Source organism: Hordeum vulgare, chromosome 5H, assembly GCF_904849725.1.
Source record: "Hordeum vulgare subsp. vulgare chromosome 5H, MorexV3_pseudomolecules_assembly, whole genome shotgun sequence".
Taxonomy (NCBI): Eukaryota; Viridiplantae; Streptophyta; class Magnoliopsida; order Poales; family Poaceae; genus Hordeum; species Hordeum vulgare.
The window spans coordinates 510,355,073-510,372,041 of NC_058522.1; the positions used below are offsets into that span (position 1 = coordinate 510,355,073).

General features: G+C 45.5%; 1 protein-coding gene across 1 annotated transcript; it reads left to right on the forward strand.

Moving 5' to 3' along the window:
* The first annotated feature begins 2,012 nt into the window (after nt 1–2,012).
* Nucleotides 2,013–6,270, forward strand: LOC123397808 (protein DETOXIFICATION 21-like). The gene is made up of 8 exons (XM_045092343.1): nt 2,013–2,441; nt 3,516–4,057; nt 4,162–4,248; nt 4,470–4,526; nt 4,620–4,858; nt 5,020–5,138; nt 5,262–5,348; nt 5,517–6,270. The coding sequence occupies exons 1-8, from the start codon at nt 2,139–2,141 to the stop codon at nt 5,598–5,600; spliced, it is 1,518 nt and encodes a 505-aa protein (XP_044948278.1). The 5' UTR covers nt 2,013–2,138; the 3' UTR covers nt 5,601–6,270.
* The last annotated feature ends 10,699 nt before the right edge of the window (nt 6,271–16,969 follow it).

Consider the following 16,969-nt stretch of genomic DNA (forward strand, 5'->3'; position numbering starts at 1 on the left):
ACAAGTCGGTGCTCATCCTAAACCGGCGACGAAAATACGACTCCGAGTATGTGGGATTCTCCACGAAATAGTTCTTCATCAATCTGTTATGGGCATCAATCCTATCTCTCCAAATTTTCTCCCGACCCATAACCGAACCACCGTGCTTCAGTTTTTTATTGATATGCATAGCTAGGATCATTGCAAGATCCTCCTCCTCTTCCATATCAAATTCTTCTTCGGAAGAATCATACGACGAACTCATCTACAATGTTCAATACTATACTATAAAACCTACAATTCAAAACATGCACCAAATTCATGAAGTTTGAGTAATACATACCTTGTAGGCGTTTTGTCGAACACCTTGCGGGCGCGGCGCGGCAACGAGCGCTCGGGCGCTGTTCCTCGGACGAGGACGCGCGTGAGGGCCGACGGGACTAGGAGGGGGTGGGGCGGAAGCGCGGCGTCGCGGGGATAGGCCGGGGAAGCGCTTGAACGGTCACCGGGGGGCGCGGGCGGCAGCGGCGGCGGGGATAGGCCGGGGAAGCGCCTGAACGGTCGCCGGGGCGTGGGCGGCGGCGGCGGCGCGGGGATAGGCCGGGGAAGCGCCTGAACGTTCGCCGGGGGGCGCGGGCGGCGGCGGCGTCGCGGGGATAAGCCGGGGAAGCGCCTGAACGGTCGCCGGGGGCGCGGGCGGCGGTGGCGGCGCGGGGATAGGCCGGGGAAGCGCGACCGGATGGGGGTGGGAGTGGGAGAGCGAGCGCGCGGGAGCTGGCGCAGCAAATAAGCGGCGCGCGATTGCGTTTCGGCCAGCGCGCTGAACTGCATATGTCGCGCGCGCCGTTTTTACGCGTCCGCTGGAGCCACCCGTCGCGGTGCGCGCGCGCTAAAACGGCTTAATTTGCAGCGCGGCGCTCGGCTGTTGGAGATGCTCTAAAACAGGACTTTTTACATGCATAGTAGGCTGTACTAGATGGCTCAGGCTCGGGGATTTTTTCACTGTTTTAACCTTTTTCTAAACATGAGCACAAAATGAACCAGATTTGAAAGCATTTCACGATCTGACCCTTTTAAAAACGCCACAAGCCGTGGTGTTGCTGCCCCACTATGCAACGCCTGTCTACCATGGCGTTGCTGCCCTACAGTGACAGCCTGTCTATCATGGCGTTTTTTCTTTCTTGCAACGCCAGTCTAATGTGGCGTTGCGGACCCACTGTGAAACGCCAACAGTGCTGGCGTTGTTGCCCAACAGTGACACGCCTGTCTACCGTGGCGTTTTTTTTCTTGCAACGCCAGTCTAATGTGACGTTGCAGGCCCATTGTGAAAGCCAACAGTGCTGGCGTTGCAGACCCACTATGGAATGCAGCGACGACATCCAGCCAGCCCACGGCATGCTGCCAGCAACATGTGTATTGCTGAAACGCCATGGACCATGGCGTTTCACGCGTGGCCTGCAACGCCACATTAGACTGGCGTTTGAGTGGGTCTGCAACGCCACATTAGACCGGCGTTTGAGTGGGTCTGCAACGCCACATTAGACTGGCGTTTCTATGTACGTCTGCAACGCTACAGGCTCTGGCGTTTCAAAAAAGGTCAGATCGTGAAATGGTTTTAATCAGAGTTCATTCCGTGCAATACTTTCATTCCATGGGTCAAAATCATGAAAAAATCCCGGGCTCGGACTGAAAGCAAGACACGCACGCTTTTACTGTTGTACTACGAGTACGTTGCTAGCCAATAGAGTAAACGTCGTGGATGCATCTCGTCTTGTCGTCAACAATCCTAGGCAGCCACCGTACGTACGTGTTCAACCGCCGCGCTGCCCCCCGGACCGGCGGGCGCACTGACGGTGACAATTAAAGCTACCGGCCGTGCGACGACCGGGCAAATCCCACGTGCCGACGTGCCAGCGCCCGCACCGCACGTGCATGCTCCAACGCTGGTGGAGCACAAGGCGCCACAGGGGCCAAGCACTCGCCCTCGCATCGCCCGCCCCTCCTACAAACACACCGCTTGCCCACCGATAGGCGACGCGCTCATATCTCTCTCTCTCTCTCTGCGCGCGCGACAGTCACCACACCACTGATCCTCTCGGCCAGGGCGAGATTACAAGCTAGGTGCAGGTGACGATCGAGTGCACGACACCTTGGTGAAAATGGAGAAGAGGGAGGAGGAGGAGGAGAGCAAGGTCCCGCTGCTGGAGGCCAGCTGCAGGAGGGCGGCGGCGGCGGCAGAGGGCAATGTGAATGCGAGCGGCGGCGGGCACGGGCTGGGGCGGCGGCTGCTGGGGGAGAACCGGAGGCTGTGGGCGGTGGCGGGGCCGTCCATCTGCACGCGCTTCTCCACCTTCGGCATCGCCGTCATCAGCCAGGCCTTCATCGGCCACATCGGCCCCGCCGAGCTCGCCGCCTACGCCCTCGTCTCCACCGTCCTCATGCGCTTCAGCAACGGCATACTGGTAACCTTCCCACTTTCCATCGCTCCTCAAAGAATCTTCCTCCTGTATTGTAAAAAGAGATTGCTATTCGTCGTGTGTGTGTGTGTGTGTGTATATATATATATATATATATATATATGTGTGTGTGTGTCTGCTTGAGTGTGTTGTTGCCAGTTTATCATAACATAAACAAACAGGAGCATGCAAAGTACTCCCTCCGTTCCTAAATATTCCCTCCGTCCTAAAATAAGTGTCTTAAGCTTAGTACAATTTTATACTAGAGCTAGTATAAAGTTGAGACAGTTATTTTGAGACGGAGGGAGTATAAGTCTTTTAAGCGATTTTACTAGATGTCTACATACGAAGTAAAATGATTGAATGTACACTCTAAACTATGTCTATATACATCCGTATGTAGTTTATTAGTGAAATCTGTATAAAGACTTATGTTTAGGAACGGAGGGAGTACTCTTTAAGAACACTGTTTCCCTTTTCTCTTATTAGCAAAAAAAAATAGAGAGAGTAAGTATAGGTAGCTTGTTCTCGTACTGACGATCGCGACACAAACATGATAGAGAAATGTACACACCGACTGTATCCCGGCCGTTGATCCCAACAACCACAACAGAAGAAACGTACCGAGGTCCATGTTCGGCACTACAGAACGAAAAGTTTCTTGTCGACTTAACAGGAAAAGTTTTGGTTCCTGACTTCTTTTTTGTGCGTGTGCTTTCAACTCTTCAAGTCACGTCAATGTCAAAATGGAACAACCTTTGGATTCTTGTTTGAGCGAAAACAACCCCATTGGATAATAGTGAGTGCAATTTCCATCATGGGCCGGCATTCCCCGAGAGAACCTGGTCCGTTAGTTTTCATGCAAATACCTGTCTACCTAAACCTCATTGGATAATACTGTTATCACAAAGCCATCCACTGCAGCACATGCCCACATCCGGTGCAGCATGTCCACTCACACCCTCAACTTCGGAGATTTCACTGCATCACAAATAAATTTCTCGAGACAAGAAAGAAAAGGAGCTGATGATGATCTCAATACTAACTAAAATGTGCTTAAACTGAATGCATGCATTGCAGCTGGGCATGGCGAGCGCGCTGGAGACGCTGTGCGGGCAGTCGTACGGGGCGAAGCAGTACCACATGATGGGCATCTCCCTGCAGCGCTCCTGGATCATCCTGACCGGCTGCGCCGTGCTCATGCTCCCCATCTTCGTCTTCACCGAGCCTCTCCTCGTCTTCATCGGCCAGGACCCGGCCATCAGCGCCGTCGCCGGGACCATCTCGCTCTGGTACATCCCCGTCATGTTCGCGTGCGTCTTCAGCTTCACGCTCCAGATGTACCTGCAGGCGCAGAGCAAGAACATGATCATCACCTACCTCGCGTTCGTCTCCCTCGGCCTCCATCTCTTCCTGTCCTGGCTCCTGACCCTCAGGCTGCACCTTGGGCTCGCCGGGATCATGACCTCCATGGTCATCGCCATGTGGATTCCTGTGTTTGGGCAGCTCATCTTCGTCTTCTGCGGCGGCTGCCCTCTCACATGGACCGGGTTCTCCTCCGTGGCACTCACGGACCTCGTTCCTGTCCTCAGGCTCTCGCTATCCTCTGGTGTGATGCTCTGGTATGAACAAGCTTGAGTTTTCACTGTATATGCAGTTTCGGTCCTTATCAGAAATCTGGATCCATCTAACAATAATGCATGTTTTTTCCTGTTTGCATTTTCAGTTTGGAATTGTGGTACAACACCATATTGGTTCTCCTAACCGGGTACATGAAGAATGCAGAGGTTGCACTTGACGCTCTTTCAATATGGTAATAATACACACTACTTTATACTATAATTCAGAGTTCACTTTCATGCATTGTTCTTGAAGCTCATTGTATATTTTTGGTTTTTCCACACTGGTCATTGCATCATAGTAGATCGGTAACTAGTCACTGGTGCACATAGGCCATTTCACTATTTCATTTCCTTGCCGTGACACATGAGAAACTAATTGAGTAATGTGATTTTCTATCTCTTAAATCTGCAGCCTTAACATCAACGGTTGGGAGATGATGATTTCTATTGGGTTTTTGTCTGCAATAGGGTATAGTTTCTCGACTTAGAACTCCCTATTATTCGTATCATGCGATTGAATAAGTTTTCAGATTTTTGATGATAATGACTTTGTGTGTTATAGAGTACGCGTTGCAAATGAGCTCGGAGCTGGAAGTGCAAGAAGGGCCAAGTTCGCCATCATAAATGTCGTCGCCACTTCTTTCTCAATAGGCCTTGTGTTCTTCATGTTTTTCCTATTCTTCCGCGGAAAGCTTTCCTACATATTTACCACCAGTGAAGAGGTAGCTGCCGCAGTTGCTAGCCTGTCGCCTCTTCTAGCCTTCTCCATCTTGTTGAACAGTGTTCAACCAGTGCTATCAGGTTTGCTTCAACATTTGACTGAATTCTAAATGCATATACATTACAATAACTTCGTACTGTTAACTTTAGAAAGAAAAAAACGAGGCAAAATATTTACCCTCTATACTAAAACAATATTTTTTTGGTTACTGAATATGTAATCCTGTTTGATCACCCTCTAGGTGTTGCTATCGGTGCGGGTTGGCAAAGTATAGTGGCCTATGTCAACATCACAACTTATTACTTGATTGGTATCCCTGTTGGAGCAATCCTTGGTTATGTTTTTGGATATCATGTGAAGGTAAGAACATTATTTTCGATGATGTTGTTGTATCAGTCAATCAGTTACTGAAATAATTTTCCTTGTGCCTCTTGGCTCTAATAAGTTGTGGTCCTAACTCAATCTCATTGGTTGTTGCTATAGGGCGTTTGGGTTGGCATGCTACTCGGAACACTGATCCAAACAATTGTACTTGTGTTCATAACAATTAGGACTGACTGGGATAAACAGGTTAGCTTTGTTAATTGTTCAATCATTATTATATTGTACTCAAACAATGTTAAGTACAGCATTCATATGTGTACCTATTGTGCACAAGTTCATAAGTATATATTGTGTGCTAGACTAGACGGGTGTAGGAGATTTACTCAATTATTTGTATTCCGTCTAATTTTTCAGGTAGAGGTTACTCAGGAGAAATTGAAGAGATGGTACATCACGGATGGGAACAAAGGGAAACCGGATTCAAAGGGAAGTCCTTGAGACTAAGAATCTGGCACGAGTAATGAATCGCCATCAAGATAGAAGAAACTTGTATGTCCTACTTGATCAGAGTTAGTGGCGTTTCAGAGGATAACTACAATTCTTTCAATATGTCAAGAATGAATGGATGGAACATTAGTAGGCGTAGGTGCGTCGAAGGTTGTTCCTGAAGATCGAGCAAATGATAACAGTGATGCAGGCTCCATTAGAGAAAGGAAAACATGTTACTCAAGGGACAATTGATCTACCACTGCCCCAGCATGTAAAATATGCCTTGGATTGCTGTGTGCCTGGTGGAACAAGAATTTTGTTGCATACTCAAAGATTTTTGTTGTGATTAGCAAAAATGGCATTCGTATAGCAACTGTATTCGTTTGGCCTTGCCATCGTGTCTCCTGTTGTAACAAACAATCAGTTTGTAGCCGTGTAAATTCTATCGGTTAGTTGCAAGCCCGCATGAAACTTATCGCGGTTTATACGGCAGAGGGGAATATGATAGTATCACCGCAACTGTATTATCAAAACTTATCGCGGTTTATACGGCAGAGGGGAATATGATAGTATCACCGCAACTGTATTATCAAAACTTATCGCGGTTTATACGGCAGAGGGGAATATGATAGTATCACCGCAACTGTATTATCACCTCCGTTCCAAATTATAAGATGTTTTGGATATTTTAATATGAACTAAATTGTTACCATGTAATATTCCTTGTGTATATTCCTGCACCTGTGTACGTTGCCTCTTCCTAGATTATAGGATCGTGAGTAGTGCCCGGGCCTGCGTGCCACATCTATCGGGCGTTCAGTTGTATTTTTTTGTTGTATACTAGCAAAAAGGTCCGTGCGTTGTAACGGGAGAAAAAAATACCACACGCTTTTAATCTTTTTATAATCATTTTGATTTATTAAAATAATAAGCTAACTAACTAATGTAGTCAGTCATATCCTATTTTGTTGAGAAATCAACCCGTCTATTGTTAATTCCACCATGATGAGAAATTGAGCGGGACAAACAAAGCAAAACAAAGAGGCTACGTGAATTGATCAATGGACTGTTATCTTATTTCACTCATGGGGTAGAGAATGTGGGATCAGATGACAAACTGAAGGTGGTGTTCCATTCTCTCTCTCTACAACAATGCAATCTTACATTCAATACATTCATTCATGAGCAAACAAATTCTCACAAAACAAAATTTCTTGCCGGTGCTTGGCACACGGTTGGAGGCATGGGGAGGGGATCTCACCAGATGACGAGTTCCTGCCGGAGGAGGGGATACGATGAGGGGAGCAAGGGTTAGGCGCCTCTATCTGGCCATAAGGAGTCGCCGTTGCCGCGCCATAACCTCGGAGTTCCCCGTGTGAGCCATGGAGGCCCGCCTCCACCTGCAAGTACTTCGCGCCGACGCGCCTTATCCGCGCGCTGCCGCCTTTCTGCATCGAGCAAACGCATCATCCCAAGTCGCTGTAGCCGTCGCGTTGATTTGATCCAGAAGCTGTGCTCGAGCGCCGAAACGGAGGCAGCAAGCGGGCAGAGGTACGACCGCGGAGGCGGGTGGGTTGAGATCGACAACAGTGGTGGTTGAGGTCGGCCGGGGCGGCGAGTGGTGTGGCAGCGGCCTGGGCACATGCCAGGGTGGACCAGGGTCGATGCGATGCGCTCGAGCGCCGCAATGGGGGCAGTGAGTAGGGAGAGGTACAGCCGCGGAGGCGGGTGGGTTGAGATCGGCAGCGGTTGAGGTCGGCCGCGGCGGCGAGTGGTGTGGCGGCGGCCTGGGCACAGGCCAGGGTGGCCCAGAGTCGACGGGAGGAGGCGATCCGTACGGGTATAATTTTTGCAGCGAATCGTTTTTTCCTTTTGCGTTGCAGATAAATGATGAAGCGCGGGTTAAATAACAAAAATTACAGGGGCTTTTTTATAAAAATGATGTGGTGGGTTTTCCGACGGAAGCAATAGCCGCTTTATTATTAGGTATAGATTATGTAACGGTGGCTCACCAGATCAATACAGACACAACATTATCTTCTAGCTTGGTATCCGTTTTTCTGGTGTTCCCCATGGCCACGAACTCCTCCTCCTGGGCCACCAGCACCCCTCACTCGCTAGGCTCCTTCTCCAGCACCACACCGGCACCACCGCCTCCCTGGCTCCTCCCCGCCGTTTGTCTTCGGCGGCTCCTCGGCACCCACCTCATCTCAGTTCGCGCCCCTCTTCTCTTCTACCCCACCACCGCCGCCTCCGTCGGTTCCCTTCGCCCGCCAGCCAATCTTCCATGACAGCATCACCAACCACATCAAATTCCTACTAAACCCAGATGATCACAACTATCACAAGTGGAATCATTCTTTCTCATGGTTTTGATCCGCTACGGTGTCTCTCACTTCATCGAACATCCTCTGCCAGCCAACGACGACACCACCACGCGCAAGCTCGACGCCCACCTCGTTCTTTGGATCTACACCACGCTCGCTAAGCTGCTCTTCGGCCACGTCGTCGGTGCCACCTCCATATACGAGCTTTAATCGCACATTCGTGACTACTTCCTTGCCAATCGGGTTGCCCGGTACATGATGCTTAACTGGCAGTACCGAAATCTCAAGTAGTGTGATTTATCCGCTGCTAACTATGCCCGGCGCATGAAGCTTCTCACCGCGGGCCTCGCGGACATTGACTACGCGGTCATCGAAGTCGACCTCTACACACATTCTCTCCATGGCATCGACAAATGCCTCGACACCATCCGCGTCATCTTGGAGGACACGGTTCACCTGCCGCCATTTGAGACCGTGTTCTCTTGCCTCAAGCTAGCGGAAGAGAACCTGACACAACGCGTCGCGGATGAGAGCGCCACCATCCTCACCGTCACTAGGGACGTTGCCCCTTCCAGGAGCTTCTCTGGACGCGGGGGCTCCTACGGTGCGCCCCAGGGTGATCGCGGCGATCGCCCCGTCGACCGCATCAACGATCGTGGTGGTCACGGTCCGCCGCCTAGTCGCGGCATTGGCAACCATAAGAAGGATGGTGATCACGGCCGTTGCCGCGGCCATGGGCGTGGTCGTGGGCGCGGTGACTCCGGCAAGCGCGACAACAACCACAACTCCAATGCGCCTCCCTTCAACCCCCACATGGGCCTATTCGCCCCGTACGGCATGGCTCTGCCGTCGCCTCGTTCTAGGTGGATCCCGCCCAACTCCATTGGTGTACTCCCCCCCTCCCCGGCAGCCATGCTCATGCGTACTAGATGCAGTATTCCCATACCCCGCGCCTCATCCGCCGCAGCTGCCATCGTGGGATCACCTCGCCATGCTTAGGGGGGTTGCAGCTCTCAACACCCTCCAACCAGCGGCACACTAATGGAGAAATGACTAGCCACAACTCTTGTTCGTGATAGGCCATTTCTCAGCAACGCCAACATTAATATTTTTAAATAGTGCTGGCGTGGGCTAAATTTGCCCGACATAACTATTAGCTTAGTGTTGGCGTTGGACATATGTGGAACACCATTTATATGTGGACTTCAATGTTGTGTGCAGGCGTAAATTACTCTTGGCGTACCAGGTTAATGCTACGCCGGCTGTATTTGCTATATCTATGGCGCAGGACTTTTCCGGACGTCAACAATATATTTTGTGGTCTATTTTTCTAGGTCAACTTTTGGACCCACATAACACCGGCGTAGCGTATAATGGGACACCAGGAGTATACATATTAGTGATGGCGTTGTATTGTCTGGCAATGCCAGTACTAAAATCGTAGCGCTTCCCACCACTTGGTCACCCTTGTGTATACACCTAGTATATTCCCTTCTTCCTCTTGATCTTCATCTTTCTCATCTCTCTTCCCTCCTCATCTTGAGAAGAAACCCAATTATTCTAGCATGACTCTTAATTAGGTAGTTAGATCTAGCTAGGTGATGCATTAGTCTCTCTTCCCTCTTCATCTTCCTCATCTCTCTTCTCTCCTCTTCTCCACACACCCCACTTTCGAAGTAATTAAGCTTGCTAGCTAGCGCTCTCCTTCATCCACTTGCATTAAATTTCTTTCACCCTCCATTAATGGCACCCCCAACCTACCTAGGTCCATCGACGTCTTGCACGATCGATCTGGAGGACTAGCTAGCTAGCTCAACTTGTGTCTCTTCTGCTTGAAGGTAATTAACACAAACCACTTCCTCGTCATTTAATTATGCATGTTATGTACGTGTGTGGTTGCTACATGGCAAAACGTGCATCGATGGCAAATTTGTAGAGAGAGTTGCCAATGTTTTGGCGAAACGTTGATCCATTTCCATCAGAATTTTGTGTGTTCAACATGCACCATTCAAAGCCACATCATCAATTTTTAACCCTTTCTGACTTCATTTGATATTTTTCTTGCATCTATTGATTTTTTTGAGCAAAATGACCCTGAAATTGAAAAGCACTACAAATGAACTCTGAAAAGTTTGAAAGTTGGCATGGTATCATGATTTCACTCACATAGCATGTGCTAAAAAGTTAAGAGGGTTACGAAAAAAACTGGATGCATTTCGTGTACAAAATGGACAATCTCTTTTGAAGTATGAGGGTTTCGCACGAAAACTCATCTATTACAAAGAGATTTCATTTTTTAATCTTATTTCAACTCCAGAATTTTTGTGCGTCCAACATGCATCATTTAAAGCCACATCATCAATTTTCAACCCTTTCTGACTTCATCTGGTATTTTTCATGTATTTACTATTTTTTTGAGCTAAATGACCCTGAAATTGAAAAGCACTGAAAAGGTTGAAAGTTGGCATGGTATCATCATTTCACCCACATAGCATGTGCTAAAAAGTTGAGAGGGTTACGACAAAAACTGAATGCAGTTCGTGTACAAAATGAACAATCTCTTTCGAAGTATCACCGTTTCGGACGAAAACTCATCTTTTACAAAGGGATTTCATTTTTCTGAACTTATTTCAACTCCAGACTTTTTGTGCGTTCAACATCACATCATCAATTTTCAACCCTTTCTAACTTTATTTGGTATTTTTCAGGCATTTACTAATTTTTTGAGCTAAATGACCCTGAAGTTGGCATGAGGGTATATATAGGCATCTCTTTGGTCCCGGTTGGTGGCCAGAACCGGGACAGAAGACTGACCTTTAGTCCCGGTTCCAGCTGTGATAGACTAGCTTATTAAGGATGATAGACTACTCATATCAATAAGTAGTTCCTTCTTTTCCGGGAGCCCATTCGAACAGAACTCTCAGGTCAAGCGTGCTCAGCTTGGAGAAGTTTTAGGATGGCTTACCGACCGGGAAGTTGATCCCGGGCGCGCATGAGTGAGGACAAAGTGCGCAGAAAAGACTATGAAGTTTCTCTCCCACTCACTAGTACATGGATTTTAATTTTATTCTTAAACTACTAATCAGTTGTGTGTGTTGAAACAAATCTTGGACAAATATTATGTTTGAACGTGTGTCTTTCTACCGATGATATCTTCAAAGCAAGCCCATATCGAATATGCTTTGACAAATTTGAAACACGATGAAACTTATAGGAAATGGCCCGTACCACAAGAAACATAATGCAACATTATGGTGCCTGGTAGTAAAGTCAATTGTGCACTTCATAGAGGCAATGTCAAATGGACTAGTTGAGCATGAGTAATCAGTGGAAGGGTTAGACGCGCTTTGCTGCGTCGTTGATGTTGTTGAGTTTGTTGTTTTTTACTCCCTCTCTTTTAAAATATATGGTGTACTTGTTTTTTGAAACGTAAAAACTCTTTTTAAGTTTGAACAAATATGTAGATAAATATATCAATATTCATAATATCAAATCAGCATCACTGGATTCATCATGAAATAATTTTCATATTTTATTTATTTAGTACACCCTCCATAACTTAATATAAGACATGTTTTGGCATTGTCTATGTCAAAAAAGTCTTATATTAAGTTACAAATATAGTATTGTGAATGTTAATATTTTTTGCTGATCAAAGTATATGAAATTTGACTTTTCAAACACTTAAATTTTGGAATTGAGGGAATATTTGGTTTGGTGAGTGGGCGAGATGATGAAGTATTGTTTTTCTTTATTTAATACGGTGTTTTGGTTGGTCCTGCGTGGTGTGATTCTATGTTATCTCCTAATCAATCCATATTTATGGGAGAAAATTTCTGCATCAATAACTACAAGTATTATACTGATGCTACAATATTACATGTTGGCACTACATTTAGCTAGGAGGTGAGAGGGTGCACTGGGTTGATATGTTTTTATTTGAGTAATCCTCGATCCCTTCAAAATGCGAACCAAATTAAAAATTGTATACGTCAATCAAATGTGAGAGCTCCAAAATTAGGAAGCATCTAAATAAAAATAATAGAATGAGAATACTCATTGAGAGATTGTGGACCCGGTCAAAATTGGATGATCCAATTCTGAATTTCAATTAGTTATGAAGATTTAAAAATTATGAAGCAAGGTGTATTGTATAAAAAAATAAATGAAAGAGCTTTGAAAAATTGTTGACCCGATCAAAATCGGATGACCAAATTCTAACCGGAGACCTCAACTGATTGTGGGGCCTTCAATCCTAAGGAGCTTACTAATATAGTATATGGATTCAAGCAAATATCTTCAACGCTAGAATTTAGATCAAGTAAATGGTTCGCCCGGATGCATGTTATTCGGTTGGGCAAACAAAGCCGTGACCTCAATATATCATCATCGCTGTGATCTCAACGCTCATGTTCATCATCATCATGGAGACATGGACATGGACATGGACACACGGTCCATGTTTGTTATTTCGTTTGACACATGCAGCTGCAGGATGGGTGTGAGTTATGATCGTCCCATTGCACCAAAATGTTTTGGATGCATGTTACCTAGCCTACAGCAGCAGGCAGCAGCAGGCATCGACCATGTGCTGATCGTCCCGTTACACCAAAATGGAAAGGTGAAATGCGATGTGAGGAGTGCCAGCAAACACTAGCTAGTTACTGCAGCCTTATCTTTTCAGTGGCTTGGACATTCATATGCAAGCAGCCCCACCACCGTTGTCGTGCATAAGGTGAATAGACTGTTTCGTGAATGGAGCAACCATTGCATGCTTCATTGGGATATGCATTGTGATTTCTCTCACCGAACATCCTAGCTAGTATCAACCAAGCCAATTGTCTGTCCAAGGTAGGCACAACAAGTTGAGTTCCATTTCAAAATTAGATGCCTGATATCTTTCGTAACAAAAGCTTGATTCACATTTTGTTCAAACAATTGTGTTTATTCCGATGAGTTCTTTAAACCAAGAGCAATATTAAATATATTTCTGAAAATGATCTATTCAGGATATAAATGCAATATTTTTAACTACTCGTATGGACAATGGTTTTTATTTAGTTTTTATTTAGTGCACCATCTAACATGTAACGCACAAATTCAACTTCCTATAATTCAAGAATAATAATTAACTAATTTTGTTGTGTTTCGTCGTGTTTAAGAGTGCACCATAATGTTTTTGTGTCAGTGTGCACCACAATATCTTATTGTTTTTCGGTGTGCACCAAATGTCTTATTGTGTTTCGCTGTGCTTCAACCAATTTTGTTGGGTTTCCCCGTATTTTGGGGTGCATTAATTATAATGATTTACTTCTGTGTTGCCTTTATATTTTTTTAACACTGTTGCCTTGAAAAAATCGACTTGTTCAGTTGGGCACCACAATGTTTCTTGGTGTTTCATACCATTTTTTTATAAAATAAAATCAAAACCCACATTTAGAAGTTTCAAAAAAAAAACCTATGGTGCAGTAACTAGCTAGTGTTTGCTGGCACTCGTCACATCGCATTTCATCTTTCTATTTTGGTGCAATGGGACGATCAGCACATGATGCGTGATGTTGCTGTAGGCTAGGGAACATGCATCCAAAACATTTTGGTGCAATGGGAGGATCATAGCTCACACGCATCCTGCAGCCGCATGTGTCAAACAAAATAACAAACATGGACCATGACTCCATGTACATGTGTCCATGATGATGATGAACATGATTGTTGAGATCACCGTGTTGATGATATATATCTCGAGGTCACAGCTTTGTTCGTCCAACCGAATAACATGCATCCGGTCGAACCATTTATATTAGATCTAATTCTAGTGTTGAAGGTATTTCCTTGAAGCCATTAGTACTGACTGATGCTCAACTAGTACATTTGACAAGGCCCTAACTAGTAGCCTTAATAATATATAACAACACGATAAACCGGGGATTTCAGATTTCAGATCGTTGCGAACAGAAAAGAATTGCTCTGCATGAGTAGTAATGTTCATTGCATAGTTTATTTTTATCTGAGTTCATTGCACACTTGATAGAGCCAATGACACATGCATTCTGGTTCTAACATCACACTGATAAAGAGAAGTGAAATCGTCCCCACAAACAGAAGGAAAAAAACAGCAGTGGAAATCAAGCATGTAACGGTAGGAACATGCATGCTTTGGAACCTAGATAACCAAGATAAGCTCTTGCAGAGCCATGATTGAGAGATCAAGCTCGCAATCTCTTACATTACAGTACCAAATGTTTCTTGCAATACATCATCAAGCTAATAGCCCCAAATCTTGTGATCGACTACTAAGTACGTAGTAGCTGCAGGGAGGGATCCGTACTATAGAGAGTCCCGTAGCAGCTCAGAACTCCGGCTCCGGCTAATGCCATGCCTTCCTGCGCTGCAGCTGCACGCCAGCTGACGCATGCTACTCCTGTAGCTAGCAACCGCCACAGCCCCCTCCGCAGCCTCCTCCGCCACCGCCAAAACAAGCACCACCGCCTCCGTTAGATGAAGCTACAGCCGCCGCAGCAAGAAAGAGGGCTGTATTGCCGTCGGCTAATGTGGTCGACAACGAAGTTGCAGTGGTCGCCGCCGCCCGCGGTGCCCTGCTGGCCTTCTTCTTCTTCTCGGAGCTTTTGCCGCAGAGGAGGACGGTCACCGATATGGCCACCGCCCCCAGCAGCAGAAGGAGCCACGGCGTCTGCTGCGCCTGCGTCCCGCAGCCGGCCGCTGCAGCAGCGGAGGCCAGAAATGCCCGGGCCATCGTGCTGTGCTCCCCTCCCTGGCCTCTACCACTGGATATCTCTCACAAATGTGAGTTTGAATCAGCTAGAGAGGAAGATTTGAGGAGGAAGACAGGGTAGCGAGGGGGAGAGGAAGAGGGGATACAGCAACAGGGCAGGGGTTCAACCAAATCTCAACTCCGTGAATAAGTAGTCGAGGGCCGAAGCTAGGCTAGCGAGAGCGCTCGCTGCTGGGCCTCAGCCTAAGTTGGTGGTTCGTTAGCTTCCCAGTGGTTTTACTGATTTTATTTTGCGGTTTTGTTTGATTTTTTTCACTGTTTCTCTGGTTTTCAGTGGGTTTTCTTTCTCTTTGTTCTGTTTTATTCTTCTTTTTATATTTGTTCCTTTTTTATTTTCCATTTTGTCTTTTCCTTTAAAATGCATGGTCAATTTATTTTTAATACACGGTAACCTTTATACTCCCTCCGTTCATAAATATAAGTCTTTTTAGAGATTTCACTAGGGGACTACGTACGAAGAAAAATGAATGAATCTACACTCTAAAATATCACTATATACATCCGTATGTAGTCACTTAATGAAATCTTTAAAAAGACTTATATTTAGGAACGGAGGGAGTAATACATATTGCATATTCGTCGAGCATTATATATTTTAAAAATGCATCATGCATTAATATCAGTTCAACACATATTTAAAAAATAAGCATACATAAAAAAGAACATTGTTATATAAAAATGTTCACCATATTTTTTTGGAATCATCATGCATGAAAAAAGGGTCAGCACATATTTAAAAAATCAGCATATATTAAAAAAATCATTATATATAAAAACATTCATCGTATATTAAAGAAGTTTGCCATGCATTTAAAAAATTCTCGACATATACTGCCTCCGTTCAAAAATAAGTGTCTTTGATTCAGTACCATTTTTTCAAGCTTTCCCGGTATTGATCTGTTTTTAATGCATGATGATTTTGTTTTTGAAATATGCGGTGAACTTTTTTTATATAAAATGAACTTTTGTAATGGATCGTTAAGTTGTCTTAATACCCATTGAACACTTTAACTCCCTCTGATCCATATTGATCGTTGCAGCTTTAGCAATGTGCTAAAGCTGCAACTATCAATATGAATCGGTGGGAGTAAAATGTTTAATACTTTCTAATAGAATCTGATATATATTGGATCATAAAAAAGTATCCAACAATTGGGTTTTCAAAAAATAGAAAATTAAAAGCGAAGCGAAAAGGTAGAAAAGAAAACGCTGAATTGAGCTTGATATATTGGGCCGCTCATTTGCGCCTTGCTCTAAGCGGGGTTGCCCCTATTTGATTTGAGCATGCGTGGGCCAAGAGGTCTCATCGAGGTTGTGTCTTCATGTTGCCCATGTCACTGGGTTATAACGGTGATTGGGTCGACGTTTCCTCCCTTGAACATCCCTTCTCCCTTGAACGAAGCTCAAAGTAATATTCCCAAGACGTAAGTGATGTCTGTTGCAAACACTACTTCACAATGTTGGCATTTCCACAACATATGACACTTCAATACTTGCTTTGGAACTGGATGCAGTATGTTAGGAGGCGGTTGCGCTGGCAGCACTGGTTCGAATATAGATGAAAGTGGTAGTGCTTGACGGAGTAGGAAGACATGGAAGACTTGGTAGATACGACTTGTTTCTAGGAGCTTGAGTTTGTACGAAACATTAGTTAACTCGGTCGCCACCTAAAACAGTCCAAAACATTGAAAGGGGAGTTTACGGTTAGTGTGTTAGCGTGTTACATGATAGAGATTTGGATATGAGGCTAGATCTTGAGGTAAACCCAATTGCCAACTCAAGAAGTGCGGCATGAATGTTTCTTGTCCGCTTGTCCCTACTTTCTCTGGTTTTCTCAAAGATGTATTATTTGAGTAGAGGGACCACTAATGTTCATTCTTGCATACCTTGAAGTGTTTTGAAGGATGTTCATACAAAACCTCAAAAGGTGAACTTCCCAAAGTGGAATGGCCCGAGGTACCGTACCAGTATGTGGCCAGATGGAGCCATTCAAACCACTTGTGCGGGTAGTTGGTGACGAAACAACAGAAATAAGATTCGAGGCATTGATTAATCATTTTTGTGGTGCCATCCGTCTATGAGTAATAAGCAAAGGACATCCTAAGCTTAGTGTCAGCAATCCAAAACAATTTACGCCCCAAGTAGCTTGTAAAGACCTAATCTCGATCTGAAACAATAGCTTGAGGCAACCCTTGGATCTTGTACACATTCTGCATGTAAGTGTGTGTGACACTATGCGGCCGTGAAAGGATGCTTCG

What these genes read in the sequence shown, in the direction of transcription:
- LOC123397808 (XM_045092343.1), top strand. Translation starts at nt 2,139, where the DNA reads ATGGAGAAGAGGGAGGAGGAGGAGGAGAGCAAGGTCCCGCTGCTGGAG. An exon ending in GGGTTTTTGTCTGCAATAGG is followed by an intron (nt 4,527 to 4,619) that starts GTATAGTTTCTC and finishes TGTGTGTTATAG; the next exon opens with AGTACGCGTTGCAAATGAGC. An exon ending in TTTTTGGATATCATGTGAAG is followed by an intron (nt 5,139 to 5,261) that starts GTAAGAACATTA and finishes TTGTTGCTATAG; the next exon opens with GGCGTTTGGGTTGGCATGCT.